This window comes from Mobula hypostoma, chromosome 30 (genome assembly GCF_963921235.1).
Source record: "Mobula hypostoma chromosome 30, sMobHyp1.1, whole genome shotgun sequence".
NCBI lineage: Eukaryota > Metazoa > Chordata > Chondrichthyes > Myliobatiformes > Myliobatidae > Mobula > Mobula hypostoma.
Genome location: NC_086126.1, coordinates 15391491 through 15409876, shown reverse-complemented (window position 1 = coordinate 15409876; position 18386 = coordinate 15391491). Strand labels below are relative to the sequence as shown.

General features: G+C 48.0%; 1 protein-coding gene across 4 annotated transcripts in view; it reads left to right on the top strand.

Annotated features, from left to right (window-relative positions):
- Window positions 1–18386, top strand: part of syvn1 (synovial apoptosis inhibitor 1, synoviolin) — a 91938-nt gene that overhangs the window by 147 nt on the left and 73405 nt on the right. For 2 of the 4 annotated variants that reach the window (XM_063036625.1, XM_063036626.1), the window contains exon 2: window positions 2223–2553. In XM_063036625.1, coding sequence (XP_062892695.1) covers window positions 2422–2553 — 132 coding nt within the window. In that variant the 5' untranslated portion in view covers window positions 2223–2421. Of the gene's footprint in view, window positions 1–3; window positions 237–629; window positions 653–2222; window positions 2554–18386 lie in introns of those variants that run through there. The other 2 variants (XM_063036624.1, XM_063036627.1) reach the window with 2 other exon arrangements.

Below are 18386 nucleotides of genomic sequence, written 5' to 3'. Positions count from 1 at the left end.
CTCCGGGGCGAGGCCTGCGCTCCGAGCGGGTGGTGGGTCATCGACGGGAGGGGGGACCGTTTGTCCGGGCGTTGGGAGGCGAAGAGGGCGGATTCCGAAGGAGGAAAACAACTAAAAAAATCCCCCTGACGTCGAAGGAGAAGGGGGGAAGCAGAAAAGGGTCGGACAACGCTGGGCCGGAAGTGAGGTGTCTGAGGGTATTTCTTGCCTTTGCTGCGGCTGGGGCAGTCGGTCAGGTGAGGCGAGGCCCGGGCGTGATGGACTGGGGTCGGGGAGGGGTGGTCCTTGGCCGCTGGGTGTGGGGAGGGGTGGACGGAGAGGGTTATATGCCCGATTGGGATTAGAGATGTGCAGAGAGTGAGAGTTGGGGGGTGGGGTCCCTTCGAATAACAATCCCATCTCCTAGTTCCCTGAACAACATTTCTTCGCTGTGTGTTAATTTATGCTTGTAAGTGCACTGCACATTTTTAATATTCCTGGCACTTACACCGGAGAGATGCGTGGCTGGGACTATAGATGTTAACTTGCTAGTTCAGACCCCTCCTTTACCGTTCAGCTGATGTAATGTCCATAGATCTGCCTGCCCCGCTGAATTGGTCCGGTTTCGTGTGCCGCTCCGGACCAGAGTTAGCCGTACAAACACCGACATACAGTACGTCATGAAATATTTTGTGTTGCAGTGGTAGTAGGTAAATAACGTTATAGATCCCAAAGTTACAGTGTCACAGTAGCATTCCAAGTGTACAAATGCATGAAATATGCTCTAAGTTACAAGAAGACACAAAATTACGTAAACAGTGCGAAAGGACATTAAAAATATTGAGGTGGTGGTTCGTGGGTTCTGAAATCTGATAGCAAAGGGGAGCAAGCTGTTCCCAAAACGTTGAGTGTGATTTCACACAATGCAATCTCCATTGAATACTGTATAATTTCCACCTGCTTTGCCTATTTAAATATCGTTTACTGGTTCTGCCCCCATTCCCATCTCCCGAGGACAGCTCTAGGCATATCACACCTGGTCTTTGCTTAGTGTGTACTTTCAGAATCGGGTTTAATATCACCGAACATATGGCGTGAAATTTGTTAACTTTGCGGCAGCAGTACAACGCAATACTTGATAAGTATAGATTAAAAACTGAATTACAGTATCTATATATAACTATAACACCAGAACTCCAAAGAAGTGTAGAAGCAACAGAAAACAACACACATCAAAGTTGCTGGTGAACGCAGCAGGCCAAGCAGCATCTATAGGAAGATGCTATGGGAAGAGGCGCAGTCGACGTTTCAGGCTGAAGGGTCTCGGCCTGAAACGTCGACTGCGCCTCTTCCTATAGATGCTGCTTGGCCTGCTGCGTTCACCAGCAACTTTGATGTGTGTTGCTTGAATTTCCAGCATCTGCAGAATTCCTGTTGTTTGAAGCAACAGAAATGTGGTTTCTTAAAAGAATGCTGAAAATATCATATAGAGATAGGGTAACTAATGAGATAGTACTCCAACGTGCCAATATAAAAAGATCTTTAATGAGAACATTAAATGAGAGGAAACTCGGATTCCTGGGCCATGTCATCAGAAAGGGAGAAATAGAATGCCTTACATTACAAGGCCGTATGCCTGGGAAATGCGGTAGAGGAAGGCAAAGAAGAAAATGTATGGACACTGTGAAAGAATGAACAGATATAAGTGTGTGAGATATCATTGATCGTTTGATGTGGATTGCCATGATCGCCCCAGCGTGTAATGTGCAAGGCACATGAAGAAGAAGATATATATTAAAGAGTTAAATAGTGCAAAAACAGGAATTTTAAAAAAAGTAATGAGGTAGTCTTCATGGTTTTACTGTCCAATCAGAAATCAGATGGCAGAGGGGAAGAAGCTGTTCCTGAATCATTGAGTGTGTGCCTTCAGGCTCCTGTACCTCCTTCCTGATGGTAGCAATGAGAAGAGGGCATGTCCTGGTTGATGGGGGTCTTTAATGATGGACACAGCCTTTTTAGGGCATCACTCCTTGAAGATGTCCTGGATACTACAGAGGCCAGTACCCATGATGGAGCTGACTGAGTTTACAACTCTCTGCAGCTTACTTTGATCCTGTACAGTAGACCCCGCACCCCCGATAGCAGATCATGATACAGCCAGCCAGAATGCTCTCCACATTACACCTGTAGAAATTTTCATCTTTCTGGTGTGCATAATCTCTCTCTGTATCTCTCTTTTGCAGTTCTGTTACCCCAGCTGAGGAGGCTCAGCGAGCCAGGACTGCCCTGTGGTGGGACTCGCCCAGGAACCCCTCCCGAGACGGGCGGTGGACGGCCGTGAACGCGCCGGTTTAATTTCTGCTGCGGTCCGGTTCTGGGGGCTGGAGTACGCCCCCCCCCCGGTGATCTCCCAGCAAGCTGTTTCCTGCGGCAAGGAACGAGATGGTGCGATCGATGTTGGCTACAGCCACCAGCCTGGTGCTCACCACCACGGTGATCACCCACGCCTACTACCTGAAGCGTCAGTTCTACCCCACGGTGGTGTACCTCACCAAGTCCAGCCCCAGTATGGCAGTGAGTATTGGGGGATGTGAGTGGGGGCAGGCATTTACTGGAGTTATCATCTAATTCTGGAGCTCTTGATCAAGGTGCTACTGTGTGAAACGCACAGCATAAAAGATGCAATGTTGTAACTAGAAAAACGAAAAAGCTAGCCTTTCACAGACTTGATGGCTGACATTTGTTTGATCAGCGTTTTGCACTGCGCTAACATGAATACCTGGCAAACAAGTTGCATCCGAAATCTTGTGACGTTGGCCGGCTGTTATCACTGTTGGTGAGGAGTAAACATTGCACAACTTTTCCTGCTTTCGAATGACGTGCAAGATTAGGGGTACAGCGGACAAAGAGGAAAACTTGTCACAGCTTGCAGTGGGATCTGGAGCAGCTGGAACGATGGGCTGACAAAGGCAGATGGAGTTTAACGTGGGCAAGTGCGAGGTGTTACGCAGTAGGGCACTGAGGAGTGAGGGAAATGCAGGTCCGTAATTCCTTGAAACTGGCATCACCACAGGGAGGTAGGGTTGTAAAGAAAGCTTTCGGGACATCCGGGAAGATGTGGAATCGATATGGGTAGAGCTGCGTAACACTAAGGGGCAGAAGACGCTGCTGGGAGTTGTGTACAGGCCACCTAACAGTAGTAGTGAGGTCGGAGATGGTATTAAACAGGAAATTAGAAATGTGTGCAATAAAGGAACAGCAGTTATAATGGGTGACTTCAATCTACATGTAGACTGGGTGAACCAAATTGGTAAAGGTGCTGAGGAAGAGGATTTCTTGGAATGTATGCGGGATGGTTTTTTGAACCAACATGTCGAGGAACCGACTAGAGAGCAGGCTATTCTGGACTGGGTTTTGAGCAATGAGGAAGGGTTAATTAGCGATCTTGTCGTGAGAGGCCCCTTGGGTAAGAGTGACCATAATATGGTGGAATTCTTCATTAACATGGAGAGTGACGTAGTTAATTCAGAAACAAAGGTTCTGAACTTAAAGAGGGGTAACTTTGAAGGTATGAGACATGAATTAGCTAAGATAGACTGGCAAATGACACTTCAAGGATTGACGGTGGATATGCAATGGCAGGCATTTAAAGGTTGCATGGATGAACTACAACAATTGTTCATCCCAGTTTGGCAAAAGAATAAATCAAGGAAGGTAGTGCACCCGTGGCTGACAAGAGAAATTAGGGATAGTATCAATTCCAAAGAAGTAGCATACAAATTAGCCAGAGAAAGTGGCTCACCTGAGGACTGGGAGAAATTCAGAGTTCAGCAGAGGAGGACAAAGGGCTTAATTAGGAAGGGGAAAAAAGATTATGAGAGAAAACTGGCAGAGAACATAAAAACGGACTGTAAAAGCTTTTATAGATATGTAAAAAGGAAAAGACTGATAAAGACAAATGTAGGTCCCCTGCAAAGAGAAACAGGTGAATTGATTATGGGGAGCAAGGACATGGCAGACCAATTGAATAATTACTTTGGTTCTGTCTTCACTAAGGAGGACATAAATAATCTTCCAGAAATAGTAAGGGACAGAGGGTCCAGTGAGATGGAGGAACTGAGCGAAATACATGTTAGTAGGGAAGTGGTGTTAGGTAAATTGAAGGGATTGAAGGCAGATAAATCCCCAGGGCCAGATGGTCTGCATCCCAGAGTGCTTAAGGAAGTGGCCCAAGAAATAGTGGATGCATTAGTGATAATTTTTCAAAACTCGTTAGATTCTGGACTAGTTCCTGAGGATTGGAGGGTGGCTAATGTAACCCCACTTTTTAAAAAAGGAGGGAGAGAGAAACCGGGGAATTATAGGCCGGTTAGCCTAACGTCGGTGGTGGGGAAACTGCTGGAGTCAGTTATCAAGGATGTGATAACAGCACATTTGGAAAGCGGTGAAATGATCGGACAAAGTCAGCATGGATTTGTGAAAGGAAAATCATGTCTGACGAATCTCATAGAATTTTTTGAGGATGTAACTAGTAGAGTGGATAGGGGAGAACCAGTGGATGTGGTATATTTGGATTTTCAAAAGGCTTTTGACAAGGTCCCACACAGGAGATTAGTGTGCAAACTTAAAGCACATGGTATTGGGGGTAAGGTATTGGTGTGGGTGGAGAATTGGTTAGCAGACAGGAAGCAAAGAGTGGGAATAAACGGGACCTTTTCAGAATGGCAGGCGGTGACTAGTGGGGTACCGCAAGGCTCAGTGCTGGGACCCCAGTTGTTTACAATATATATTAATGACTTGGATGAGGGAATTAAATGCAGCATCTCCAAGTTTGCGGATGACACGAAGCTGGGTGGCAGTGTTAGCAGTGAGGAGGATGCTAAGAGGATGCAGGGTGACTTGGATAGGTTGGGTGAGTGGGCAAACTCATGGCAGATGCAATTTAATGTGGATAAATGTGAAGTTATCCACTTTGGTGGCAAAAATAGGAAAACAGATTATTATCTGAATGGTGGCCGATTAGGAAAAGGGGAGGTGCAACGAGACCTGGGTGTCATTATACACCAGTCATTGAAAGTGGGCATGCAGGTACAGCAGGCGGTGAAAAAGGCGAACGGTATGCTGGCATTTATAGCGAGAGGATTCGAGTACAGGAGCAGGGAGGTACTACTGCAGTTGTACAAGGCCTTGGTGAGACCACACCTGGAGTATTGTGTGCAGTTTTGGTCCCCTAATCTGAGGAAAGACATCCTTGCCATAGAGGGAGTACAAAGAAGGTTCACCAGATTGATTCCTGGGATGGCAGGTCTTTCATATGAAGAAAGACTGGATGAACTGGGCTTGTACTCGTTGGAATTTAGAAGATTGAGGGGGGATCTGATTGAAACGTATAAGATCCTAAAGGGATTGGACAGGCTAGATGCGGGAAGATTGTTCCCGATGTTGGGGAGGTCTAGAACGAGGGGTCACAGTTTGAGGATAGAGGGGAAGCCTTTTAGGACCGAGGTTAGGAAAAACTTCTTCACACAGAGAGTGGTGAATCTGTGGAATTCTCTGCCACAGCAAACTGTTGAGGCCAGTTCATTAGCTATGTTTAAAAGGAAGTTAGATATGGCCCTTGTGGCTACAGGGGTCACGGGGTATGGAGGGAAGGCTGGGTTCTGAGTTGGATGATCAGCCATGATCATAATAAATGGCGGTGCAGGCTCGAAGGGCCGAATGGCCTACTCCTGCACCTATTTTCTATGTTTCTATGTAAATCAAAGTATCGGGTACAGGAAAATCTGCAGATGCTGCAACTCTGAGCAACACACACAAAATGCTGGAGGAACTCAGCAGGCCGAGCAGCATCTGTGGGAAAGAGTAAACAGTTGACACTTCAGGCCGAGCTGTCTCAACCTGAAATTCCTTTCCCCGAGATGCTGCCTGGCCTGCTGAGTTCCTCCAGCATTTTTGTGTGCGTTTATTGAGTTGGGGTGTTACGCTGAATTTGTACAAGACGTTGGTGAGGCCTCCTTTGGAGTATTGCGTGCAGTTCTGGTCACCTACATACGAGAAAGATGTCAATCAGGCTGAAAGAGTGCAGAGAAACTTTACCCCGGGTCCGCCAGAACCGGCAACATCCTTGTAAAGGTTGAGTAGGTGGCTTTTATTCCCTGCACCGTAGGAGAACGAGGGGCGATTTGACAGAGGGGTACAACATTATGAGGGGTACAGATAGGGAGGGAACGTTGAACGTCGACTCAGACCATGAGAGGCCTGCATCGGGCATTTTCATGCATTACAAGGCACAGATTGGAAGTCTGTGTGGGGCGCCACTCCTCGCACAGATTAGAGCAATGTGTGATTAAGTGCCTCACTCAAGGGCAGAAACACGCTGCCACAGCTGAGGCTCGAACTAGCGACCTTCAGGTCACTAGACGAACACCTTAACCACTTGGCCACATGCCCAACACAGATAGGGTAAAATGCAAGCAGACCTTTTCCAGTGAGGTTGGATAGGACTGCAACCAGAGGTCATGAGTTAAGGATGAAAGGTGAAAAGTTGAAGGGGAACATCTTCACTCAGAGGGTGGTGTGAGTGTGGAATGAGTCGCCAGCAGAAGTGGTGGATGCAGGCTCGATTTCAGCACTTAAGAGAAATTTGGATAAGCGTACAGAGAGGCAGAGTATGGAGGGCTGTGTTCCGGGTGTGGGTCGATAACACTAGCGTGCAATGGACAGGCCAAACCACTTGTTTCAGTGCAGTGGTGCTCTATGGCTCTTGTATTGGATCTCAAAGGTTCAATTTAACCTCAGAGAAATGTATACAATATACATCCTGAAATGCTTTTTCTTCGCAAGCAAGCCCCCAAAGAATGAACGACAGATAAATGTTAGCACCCCAAGGTCCTGCCCCAGCTCCCCCCTCCCACGTGTAAATGGCAGTGAGCAATGATCCCCCCTCCCCCACCGGGGGGGGTTAAAAAAGTATCGGCACCCGCCACCAAGCATTCAAGCGTGAGCAGATAAATAGCAAAGACACAGACTTTGCGTTTCACCTGGTATTCGACGTACTACAGGTTCTCTCTCCCCCAATAACGGAGGAAGAGGTGTCTCCATTTTCCCAGCGAGCTTTTTTTGTTTCGAGCTCTGTGCCTGGAGATTGCAAAGATTCCCAGCCACACGGTCGCAGATAACCCGACTCTTCCCCCCCCCCCATGACACACGGGTCTCCTGTTGTGACCACTGACCCTCGAGCTGTCTGTCTCCAGACCCCGAGATCTTCGGCTTCTGAATCTGAGCCGGACTGTTAGGCCGAGCCAAACAACAATGTCCGATTGTGAAACCCCAAGAGCGGGTCCAGTTCCTGCAAAGAACCGTTGTCAGTGTGTGACTCCAGGTCAGGGTCTTCAAAAGAACCCTGAAAGGGAAAAATAGAGAGATTAAATAGTCATAGTCATACTTTATTGATCCCCAGGGGAAATTGGTTTTCATTACAGTTCCACCATAAATAATTAAATAGTAATAAAACCATAAATAGTTAAATAGTAATATGTAAATTATGCCGGGAAATAAGTCCAGGACCAGCCTATTGGCTCAGAGTGTCTGACCCTCCACGGGACGAGTTGTAAAGTTTGATGGCCACAGGCAGGAATGACTTCCTATGACGCTCTGTGCTGCATCTCGGTGGAATGAGTCTCTAGCTGAATGTACTCCTGTGCCCAACCAGTACATTATGTAGTGGATGGGAGACATTGTCCAAGATGGCATGCAACTTGGACAGCATCCTCTTTTCAGACACCACCGTCAGAGAGTCCAGTTCCATCCCCACAACATCAGTGGCCTTACGAATGAGTTTGTTGATTCTGTTGGTGTCTGCCACCCTCAGCCTGCTGCCCCAGCTCACAACAGCAAACATGATAGCACTGGCCACCACAGACTTAAAGATGGAAGTAGAGCTGATTACAAAGATGCAAGCAAAGGAGTTGCCATAAGGAGCCATTAACCCTCCTAAGCTCCATCACAGAATCCAATAAGGGCCTGGTTTAGCCAGTGATCTGAAGTAAATCTTTCAGTGGGGCATATCTTTCCGCACCCCACGCCCCCCAGTGCTGAGCTGGCTGTCGGCTATGTATTTGTTTGCACTTGGGCTGATGTTTTGAATGTTCCCAAGCCTTCTCATTTACGAGCAGCACGCACACAAAATGCTGGAGGAACTCGGCAGGCCGGGCAGCATCTGTGCCTCCTGGCACTTATCCTCGCGAGCGGAGCAATTCCCACACCTGCCCCCTCCGCCGACTCCCTCATTCGGGGCCCCAAACGGTCCTTCCAGGTGAGGCGGCACTTCACCTGTGAGCCTGTCAAGGTGGGGGGGGGGGGGGGTCAGTTACTGCAGCGGTCCCCAACCACCGGGCCGCAGAGCATGCGCTACCGGGCCGCGAGGAAGCTATACGATTTGGCGATATGAGTAAGCTGCATCTTCCCTCATTCCCTGTCACGCCCACTGTTGAGCTATTACGCACGTGAGGTCATTACCTGTGCGTCATCCATGTCAGCGCGGGAAGGAGATCAACTCCTCGAGCTTGCAAATGACAGCGGGCTGGGAAGTACGTTTGACATAACATCTCTGCTGGCATTCTGGATCAAAGTCAAGGCTAAAAATCCTGAGATAGCCACGAAAGCACTGAAAACGTTGCTTCCATTTCCAACATATCTCTGCAATGAATGCAACGAAAACTAAACTGCGGAACAGACTGGACTTAAGGAACCCTGTTCGAGTATTGCTGTCTCCCATCACCCTTCGATATGACCGTGTTGTTGCAGGAAAACAAGCCCAGGGCTCCCACTGATTCAGCAATATTGGTGTGTTGCAATGATTTTATATGTTCATACGGGAAAAACGTGCTGCGCGTTTAATATCCAAACGTTGCTTAAAATGTTATGATGCTATTGACTTGTATAACCATATAACAATTACAGCACGGAAACAGGCCATCTCTGCCCTTCTAGTCCGTGCCGAACGCTACTCTCACCTAGTCCCACCGACCTGCACTCAGCCCATGACCCTCCATTTCTTTCCTGTCCATATACCTATCCAATTTTTCTTTGAATGATAATATCGAACCTGCCTCTACCACTTCTACTGGAAGTTCATTCAACACTTACTTCAAGCTCCCCTGTCCTCCCCTGATAATTGACTTATCACTATATTCATGCGAGGAAAATATGCGCTGTGTGTTTAATATTAAATTTGTTAGATAAACACTTTTAGAAACGAAATTGTGTGTTAGCCACTTATCACTGATATTTCTGTCGTGATTAACACCTCCCCCCGGAACAGAATTGCCAAAAACGATTTGTAGAAAAAAATCGTACACGCATGCCAAATCACGCATGCGCACTGGTGCCCGTGCAAGGCTTCATCATCATTGTAGTCTTTCTCGGGGTAAACCCAGCGTATTTGACTGCTACTCTTGTCCGTTGACAACCCTACCGCCACCCCCCACACCCACCCCCCGCCCCCGGTCAGCTGGTCCACAAGAATATTGTCAATATGAAACCGGTCCGCAGTGTGATAAAGGTTGGGGACTCCTGAGTTACTGCATTCGGTGCTCTGGGTGTGGCCTCCTGTACACCATACTGGTGAGACCCAATGTAGCTTGGGAGTCCTTTTCGCCAAGTGTCTACCCTCTGTCCACCAGAAAAAGTGGGATCTCCCAGTGGCCACCTATTTTAATTCCACCTCCCATTTCCATATGTCCATCCATGGCTGCCTCCACTGTCGTGATGAGGCCACACTCAGGTTGGAGGAACAACACCTTGTATTCCGTCTGGGTAGCCTCCAACCTGATGGCATGAACATCGATTTCTCAAACTTAGGGTAATTCCCCCCCCCCCCCGCTTCACTATTGCCCTCTGACGCTGCATTGCACAAGTGTCCAACAGTTGCACGACGGTTTTTCTGGAAGGAACATTTCGGATAAACCTTGACCTGTTCATGACTCTTGAGGCCGACAGAGGGTCTGTTTTCGTGCTGGTCCTTGCCAAGAATGTTTGGCCTGGCAGGGCCTCGCAGTCAGTTGTGCTGATGTATCAGTCTGCAGCTCTTGCTGGCTCGGGAAGACGTAGAGAACACGGCTGATTTGCTCAGACGAGGCTCATGTGTGACATCGGAACCTCATTTTCCTTAAGAATCAAGATCAACAAGATGTAGGGGGTCAGAATTAGGCCATTCAGCCCATCGAATCTGCTCTGCTATTCCATCATGGCTGATTTATTATCCCTCTCAACCCCATCCTCCTGCCTTCTCCCCCGACTATTCAAGAGCCTGTCAACCTCCGCTTTAAATGTACCCAATGACTTGGCCTCCACAGCCGTCTGCAGAGGCTGTGCCCTCCAGTCCTAGACTACCCCCTCCCCCCCCACTCTCAAACAGTTTTTCCACCTCCCCTCTCTCCAGACCTTTCAATATTTGATAGGTTTCAGTGAGATTCCCCTCATCCCTCTAAACTCCAGACCCAGGGCCATCAAAAACTCCTGGTATTAAGTTGTCATTCCTGGGATGGTTCGGGTAAACCTGCTCTGTACGGGTCCGTTCTAAATGCGATTCCTTCTGACCAGAGGCTGTGCCCTCTGGCTCGGTGTAGGAGGAGTCCATTGCGTTTTTTTCCGGGAAGCTGCGAGCGGTGCCGTGTGGTGCTGGTGTAGCAATCTCAAAGCTCTGGGGTGGTGAGTTCAATTCTCGCCTCCTGCCTTCTGTGGAGTTAAAATTCGGTTCGTTGATTAAAAATCTGTGAAGCTGGGCAGGAACCCGGCGGTTAGCGGGAGGTTGCTGTTCTTCAACCATCAGGCTCCTGAACCCGGAGCGGATAACTGCACTCTCCTCGACACTGACTCCTCAAATGTGGTATCACTTTCAAGGGCTCTGCCTTCATATTCTGAGTATTCTTCAATAATTTATTTGAGGAATTCATTTTCTTTTGCACATTGATTATACATAAATGACTTCCTAGCGTGTCACACCAGACAGTCGGCCGTTCTTGTCTGGCGCGTGGTGTCGGGATGGGTCTCCTTTCGGATTAACTGGGTCACGATATGAACGTTCCTGACTCGACCCTTGTATTGTTCACGGGGCCGAGTGGCTAGCTCGACGCTCAACCGGGCACGGATGGATCTATCGTCTCCCATTCAGCACGGATAGCTCGGGGGGGTGGCGGGATGGCCCCGACTTGGATTTAAACTCGGGAGCCTTTGCTCTGAAGTCCAGTGCTGATGTCACTGCGCCACCAGCCGGCACATAAAAGACTGACAAACAGTTTTACGTAAGTTCTTTCATATTCCTTTATTTTCCTCCAAATGCCCGCAAGAAAATGCGTCTCTTGTACAAGGTGACATGTACGCACTTTGATAATAAATTTTCTTTGATTTCAAAGCTTTATTGCCCCGAAACGTTGGCCGCTGTTTCCCTCACCACAGGTGCCACCCACCTGCTCGGTATCGTCAGCATTTCTTGTTTTTTTTTAAATTTTGGACTTTCGCCGTCACAAGTTTTATTTCCTCTTCTATTCTCAAGGGTGTCTCCTCGCGCCTCGCATTTCCCTGCAGTCCTTGGCCCAAATAACGGCCTCTCCTGTAGGCCGGGGGGATGCTGCTGTTCGCCAGTGCTGCCTGCGTTGTGCGGTCTGTTTCTATTCTTTCAGCGACGCGGTCAGGAGGATCTCAGTGGATCAGTATTATCAGTAAATGAGTACTAAATCAATACTGGTGATACAGCATGGAATAGGCCCTCCTGCTCCTTTAAGCCGGCCCAGCAAACCCGCCCCCCCCTCCGGATTTACCCCTAGCTTAATCATAGAACAATTTACAGTAACCAAAACCAACCGGTCTTTGGACTGTGGTAGGAGACCGGAACACCCAGAGGAAACCCACGCGGTCACGGGGAGAACGTACAAACTCCTTACAGGCAGCACCAGGAATTGAACCAGTGTCCCCTGTACTGTGAAATGTCGTGCTGACCGCTATGCTCCTATTGGCGGGGGGGGAGGGGGAGAGAATAATGTGCAGTTGGCATATTTGCATCAAGACTGAAAAGAGGGGAGACCAATATAAAATGGCGGGGTGGGGAGAGAGGAGAAAGCAGGTAATACACCGCTTCCCCTTATTCCCTAGTCTACTATCGTCTCCCATTCAGAGCTTCTCTCTCCCCCCCTCCCCATCACTTTCAAGCCTCTCCCCCTCTTCCATCAGGTAATACACCGCTTCCCCTTATTCCCTAGTCTACTATCGTCTCCCATTCAGAGCTTCTCTCTCCCCCCCCCATCACTTTCAAGCCTCTCCCCCTCTTCCATCAGGTAATACACCGCTTCCCCTTATTCCCTAGTCTACTATCGTCTCCCATTCAGAGCTTCTCTCTCCCCCCCCCCATCACTTTCAAGCCTCTCCCCCTCTTCCATCAGGCAGAAGGGACAAGAGCTTGAATCAGATTCGGGGTTAATATCACTGATACGTGTCGTGAGATTTGTTGTCTTTGCGACAGCGGTAAAATGGATAATATAGAAGGGAAAAGAAACCATGACAGAAGGTTTGTATGTATTTGTGGACGAGGGGCCGGCTGGTGGCGTAGTGGTATTAGCACTGGACTTCAAAGCAGATGGCCCTGGGTTCAAACCCAGCCGGGTCCAACCTGGGCAGTATTTGCACGGAAGAAAGGCCTGGCAATCCACTTCTGTATCTTGCCATGAAGACCCTGTGGTCTTCATGAGATCACGAAGAGTCAGACTCCACTTAACGACTGATCAACAATAGCATGTGTGTGTTTATGTATGTATAATAGTTGAATTTTATTTAATAAGTCAAGCAAAAGCAGAAATAAAGTAGTGAGGTAGTGTTTTGTGGGTTCAATGACCATTCAGAAAGCGGAAGACAGAGGGGAAGAAGCTGTTCCTGAATCAATAGACAATAGGTGCAGGAGTGGGCCATTCAGCCCTTCGAGCCAGCACCGCCATTCACTGTGATCATGGCTGATCGTCCACAATCAGTACCCTTTTCCTGCCTTCTATTCTCAAGGGTGTCTCCTCGTGTTTCTCTGCAGTCCTTGGCCCATATCCCTTCACTCCGCTATCTTTAAGAGCTCTGTCTAACTCTTTCTTGAAAGGATCCAGAGAATTGGCCTCCACTGCCTTCTAAGGCAGAGCATTCCACAGAACCACAACCCTCTGTGTGAAAAAGTTTTTCCTCAACTCCGTTCTAAATGGTCTACCCCTTATTCTTAAACTGTGGCCTCTGGTTCTGGACTCCCCCAACATCGGGAACATGTTTCCTGCCTCTAACATTTCCAATCCCTTAATAATCTTATATGTTTCAATCAGATCCCCTCTCATCCTTCTAAATTCCAGTGTATACAAGCCCAGTCGCTCCAATCTTTCAACATATGACAGTCCCGCCATCCCGGGAATTAACCTCGTGAAGCTACGCTGCACTCCCTCAATAGCTAGAATGTCCTTCCTCAAATTTGGAGACCAAATTCCATATATATATCTCTTCAGGCTCCTGTACCTCCGTCCTGATGGTAGCAGTGAGGACAGGGCACGACCTGGGTGACGGGGTCGTTAATGACGGACGCTGCCTTCCTGAGGCATCACTCCTTGAAGGTGTCCTGGATACTGCAGAGCACCTGCTGGCTCGGCCTCCTGCAGACCTCTAATACATCAAGAGATGAACTGTTGATCTCCATATCTACCCCATGGACCGTACACTTCATTTGCCTGCCCGCCCTGTACTTTCTCTGCAACTAGAACATGACATTGTGCATTTTATTTTTCCTTTTTATATACCTGTGTAGAGCCAAAGTAGAGGGTCAATGGCAGGATTCTTAGCATTGTGGAGGAACTGGGATATTGGGGTTCACGTCGATGGATCCCTCAAGTTGCCGCACAATTGGGTGTGTGATGAAGACGGTTTGAGGGACTGTGTTCCAGAGCCGAGAGGTAGTGTCGCAGCTGTGTCAAACCCTGGCTGGACCACACTTGGGATATTGTGTTCAGTTCTGTTTGCCTCGTTACAGGAAGGATGTGGAAGCTTCAGGGAGGGCGCAAAGGAGACTTGCCAGGATGCTGCCTGGATTGGAGAGCATGCCTTATGAGGATAGGTTGACTGAGCTAGGGCTTTTCTCTTCCGAGTGAAGGAGGGTGAGAGGTCTACTGGATAAGAGGCATAATTAGAATGGGCAGTTCCCCCCCCCCCCAGGTAAGGATAGTTAATTCGAGAGAGCGCAATTTTAAAGTGATTGGTGGAAAGTCAGAGCCAAGTGTACGTTTTTTTACACAGCGTTAGGTGCCTGGACCACCTAATATAGATATAGATTATGAGAACACTCAGTCCTCTTTTATTGTCATTTAGAAATGCATACATGCATTAAAAAATGATAGCAACACACATCAAAGTTGCTGGTGAACGCAGCAGGCCAAGCAGCATCTATAGGAAGAGGCGCAGTCGACGTTTCAGGCTGCGCCTCTTCCTACAGATGCTGCCTGGCCTGCTGCGTTCACCAGCAACTTTGATGTGTGTTGCTTGAATTTCCAGCATCTGCAGAATTCCTGTTGTTTAAGAAATGATACAATGTTTCTCCGGAGTGATATCACAGAAAACAGGACAAGCCAAAGACTAACACTGACAGAACCACATAATTATAACATATAGTTACAGCAGTGCAAAGCAATACCATAATTTGATGAAGAGCAAACCATGGGCACGGTAAATAAAGTCTCAAAAGTCCCCGAGTCAATCTACTCCCGAGTCCCCGATAGCAGGCAGCAAAAGGGAGAAACTCCCTGCCATAAACCTCCAGGCACCGTCAACTTGCCGATGCCTTGGAAGCAGCCGACACTGAGTCCGTCCGTCCGAAAACTTCGAACTTCCGACCAGCATCTCCGATACAGCCTCCTGAGCGCCTACGACCTCACCCCAGCCGCTGAAACATGCAAAGCCAAGGATTTCGGGGCCTTCTGCTGCGGAGATTCCAGTTACCACACAGCAGCAGCGAAGCGGGCATTTTAGAAGTTTTCCGGATGTTCCTCCGTACTCTCACGTCTGTCTCCATCAAATCAGAATTGTGCATGGTCCCCTACTTGACAGATAACAGACATCACCACCGGAGAGGCCGCGTGTGCTGCTGTCGCGCCATCTCCTCCCCTCCTCTCTTTTAGGGGTGGTGGTAGAGGCAGACACATTAAGAACATTTAACAACCTGTTAGACAGGCGCATGGGTGATAGAAAAATGGCGAGCATGGTCGGAAGGAAGAATTAGATTGATCCGTAGTAGGTCGGTACCACGTGGTGGACTGAAGGGCCTGTACTGTTGTACGTTGAGCTATCACCTCCAGCTCCTGCTCTCACCTCCCCACCCACACCCACTCTACTATTAAGGAATCCCTGATACTGGGCAGAGGACTGGCCCTCCAGCCCAAGCTGAAGTGGAATTGGCTCACGTCACAAGCAGGGAATGCACTAACCGGCTGAACTAAACTGGTGTGTGCAGATCCTGCCGTTGTAATAACTGGAACTGCAAAGCTGGGGTGATGTCAGGCACCTTGGGTGTTGGAAATGTGTTCTTTAAATAATACTTCTTATAAGATTTGTACTCTTTAACAAACTCACGTATTTTTCACTTGCAGAAAACGTTATAGCAGCTAAACTAACAGTTTATCACCTTTTTCTGTTTTCATTGGCTAAGTATTACCACATGACTCATGTGGTGCGATGAGTTTTAATTATGCAGCTTATCAACTAATTTATCAAAGGCCTCTTCATCACGGTTCACCTGTGGCCTTGATGGAATGGACTTCTTGAGCATTCAAACCATTCAATACAGGAGCCGAATCAGGCCATTCAGCCCATCGAGTCTGCTTCTTCCCCTTCCTGAGGTCCACAGCCAATTCCTTGGTCCAGCTGTTGCACCACCACTCAACCAGCTGAAAACCAGACATGTATGAGCGAGTGGTTCTGCAAGAGAAACAGAAACATCGATAATAATCTCAATGGAGAGAGACTGGAGATGGGTGACTGGGGAACCTATCAACCTCCACTTTAAAGACAGGCAAATTGGAGTTCAGAATCAGATTGTCAGTGGCTTTCTGGACGAAGAACAATGGAAAGACAGAAAACCACTAATTACAAACATGTGGTGCAAGCAAAAAAAGAAGACGGTGCTGATCGACCATTCAGAAATTGGGCCAAGGGGAAGTTGTTGTTCCTCTATTGTTGACTGTGGATCTCCAGACTCCTGTCTCTCCTTCCCAGCTAGCAATCTACATAATTGCTAATGATACAACTATTGTCAAAATCTCAGATGGAGACAGGAGGGCATACAGGAACAAGATGTATCAGCTTGTTGAGCGGTGTTGCAGCAAGACCAAAGAACTGAATGTGGACTTCAGAAAGTGTAAGGCAAGGGAACACGCTCCTGTCCTCATAGAGGGATTAAAGAATGAGCAACTTCAGGTTCTTGTGTGTCCACGTGTCTGAAGATCTATCGTGGGCCCATGCAGCTACAATGAAGGCAGGGCAGCCGCTATATTTAATTCAGAGTCCAAGGAGATTTGGTTTGTCACCTAAAACACTCAAATGTCTTCAGATGTACCGTGGAGAGCACTCTGACTGGCTACATCACCGTCTGGTGTGGGGTGGAGGGGGGGGGGCTATTGCGCAGGATCGAAATGAGCTGCAGAAAGTTGTAAATTTAGTCGCTCCATCTTGGGCACCATCCTCCGTAGTATCCAGGACATCTTCAAGGGTTGATGCCTCAGAAAGTCAGCGTCCCCCACTGCCCAGGTCATGCTCTGTTCTCATTGTTACCGTCAGGAAGGAGGTACAGGAGCCTGAAGGCACACACTCAACAATTCAGGAACAACTTCTTCCCCTCTGCCATCCGATTTCTGAATGGACATTGAACCCATGAACACTACCTCACTACTTTTTTATTTCTGTTTTTGCACTATAAATATTTAATGTATATACCTACTGTAATACAGTTTTTCCTTTATGTATTGCATTGTACTGCAGCCACAAAGACAGCAAATTTTGTGACATATATCGGTGATATTAGACCTCGTACTGAATAGTAAGGAGTAGAGGACATTTTCCAGCACCAGGCTGAAGCAAGTTTTAATTTCAGTAGTTCCTCTGAACTTGGTTGATATTTGATGTGTTGGTTTTGAGTTAGTACTTTTAAAGGGAGGTTGAGAAACGGGTTCCGAATTGTATAAGAGATTTATGTGGAAACGATGGTACACGTTGGACGAGAGGTGGAGTCAGTAACTTCCAATTCTCTGGCGTTATGGTACCAGAGAACCTATTCTTGTACCAGCATGTAAGTGGCATCACAAAGCAGGCGTGTCAGCGCCCTTGCTTTTTTCAGAAGTTTGCAAAGATTCAGCATGCCACCAAAAACTTCGACAAACTTGTAGAGATGCGCAGTGGAGAGTATCTAACTGGTTGCGTCACGGCCTGTTACGGGAACACCAGTGCAGGAATGAAAAGCTCCATAAGATAGAGGAGCAGAATCAGCCCATCACGTCTACACCGCCATTTTATCATGGCTGATTCGTTTCCTTCTCAACCCCAATCTCCTGCTTTCATCATATAACCCTTCATGCCCTGGCTAATCGAGAATCTATCCATCTCTGCCACAAATATACCCAATGATGAGGCTTCCACAGATTCATGCTGAAGAAATTCCTTTTCGTCTCCATTCTAAATGAATATCCCTCTATTTTGAGACTGTGTCCTCTGGTCTTAGACTCCCCCACCATAGGACACAGCCTCTCCACATCCACTCTATCGAGGCCTTTCAACAGTCGATAGTCTGCGGAGAGTGGTGGATGCAGCCTATTCTATCACAGGCAAAGCCCTCTCCACCACTAAGCACGTCTACAAGAAAGCAGCAAACAAGGACCCCACAATCCAGTCCATGCTCACTTCTCATGTACCTCTTCCCATCAGGCAAGAGGTACAGGAGCCTTGGGTCCCACACCACCATGTTCAGGAACGGCAATTACCCTTCGACTATCTGGCTCCTGGGCCAACATGGCTAACTTCTCTCAACTCAACACTGAACTGACTCCACAGCCAACGGAATGGTGGCAGGAACTCGGCAGGCCGGGCAGCACTGATGGAAAAGGATCAACAGGTCGACGTTTCGGGCCGAGATCCTCTATCAGGAGCCTGAAGAAGAGCGCCGGCCTGGAACGTCGACTGTTTATTCCTTTCCGCAAGTGCTGCCTGATCCGCTGAGTTCATCCAGCATTTTGTTGGTGTTGCTCTGGATTCCTGCAGATTTTCTCGTGTTTGTAAGTTCATAACCCACAGATTCACTTTCAAGAACTTTACAACTGGTATTCTCAGTATTCTATTTTTTTAATATTTCCTGA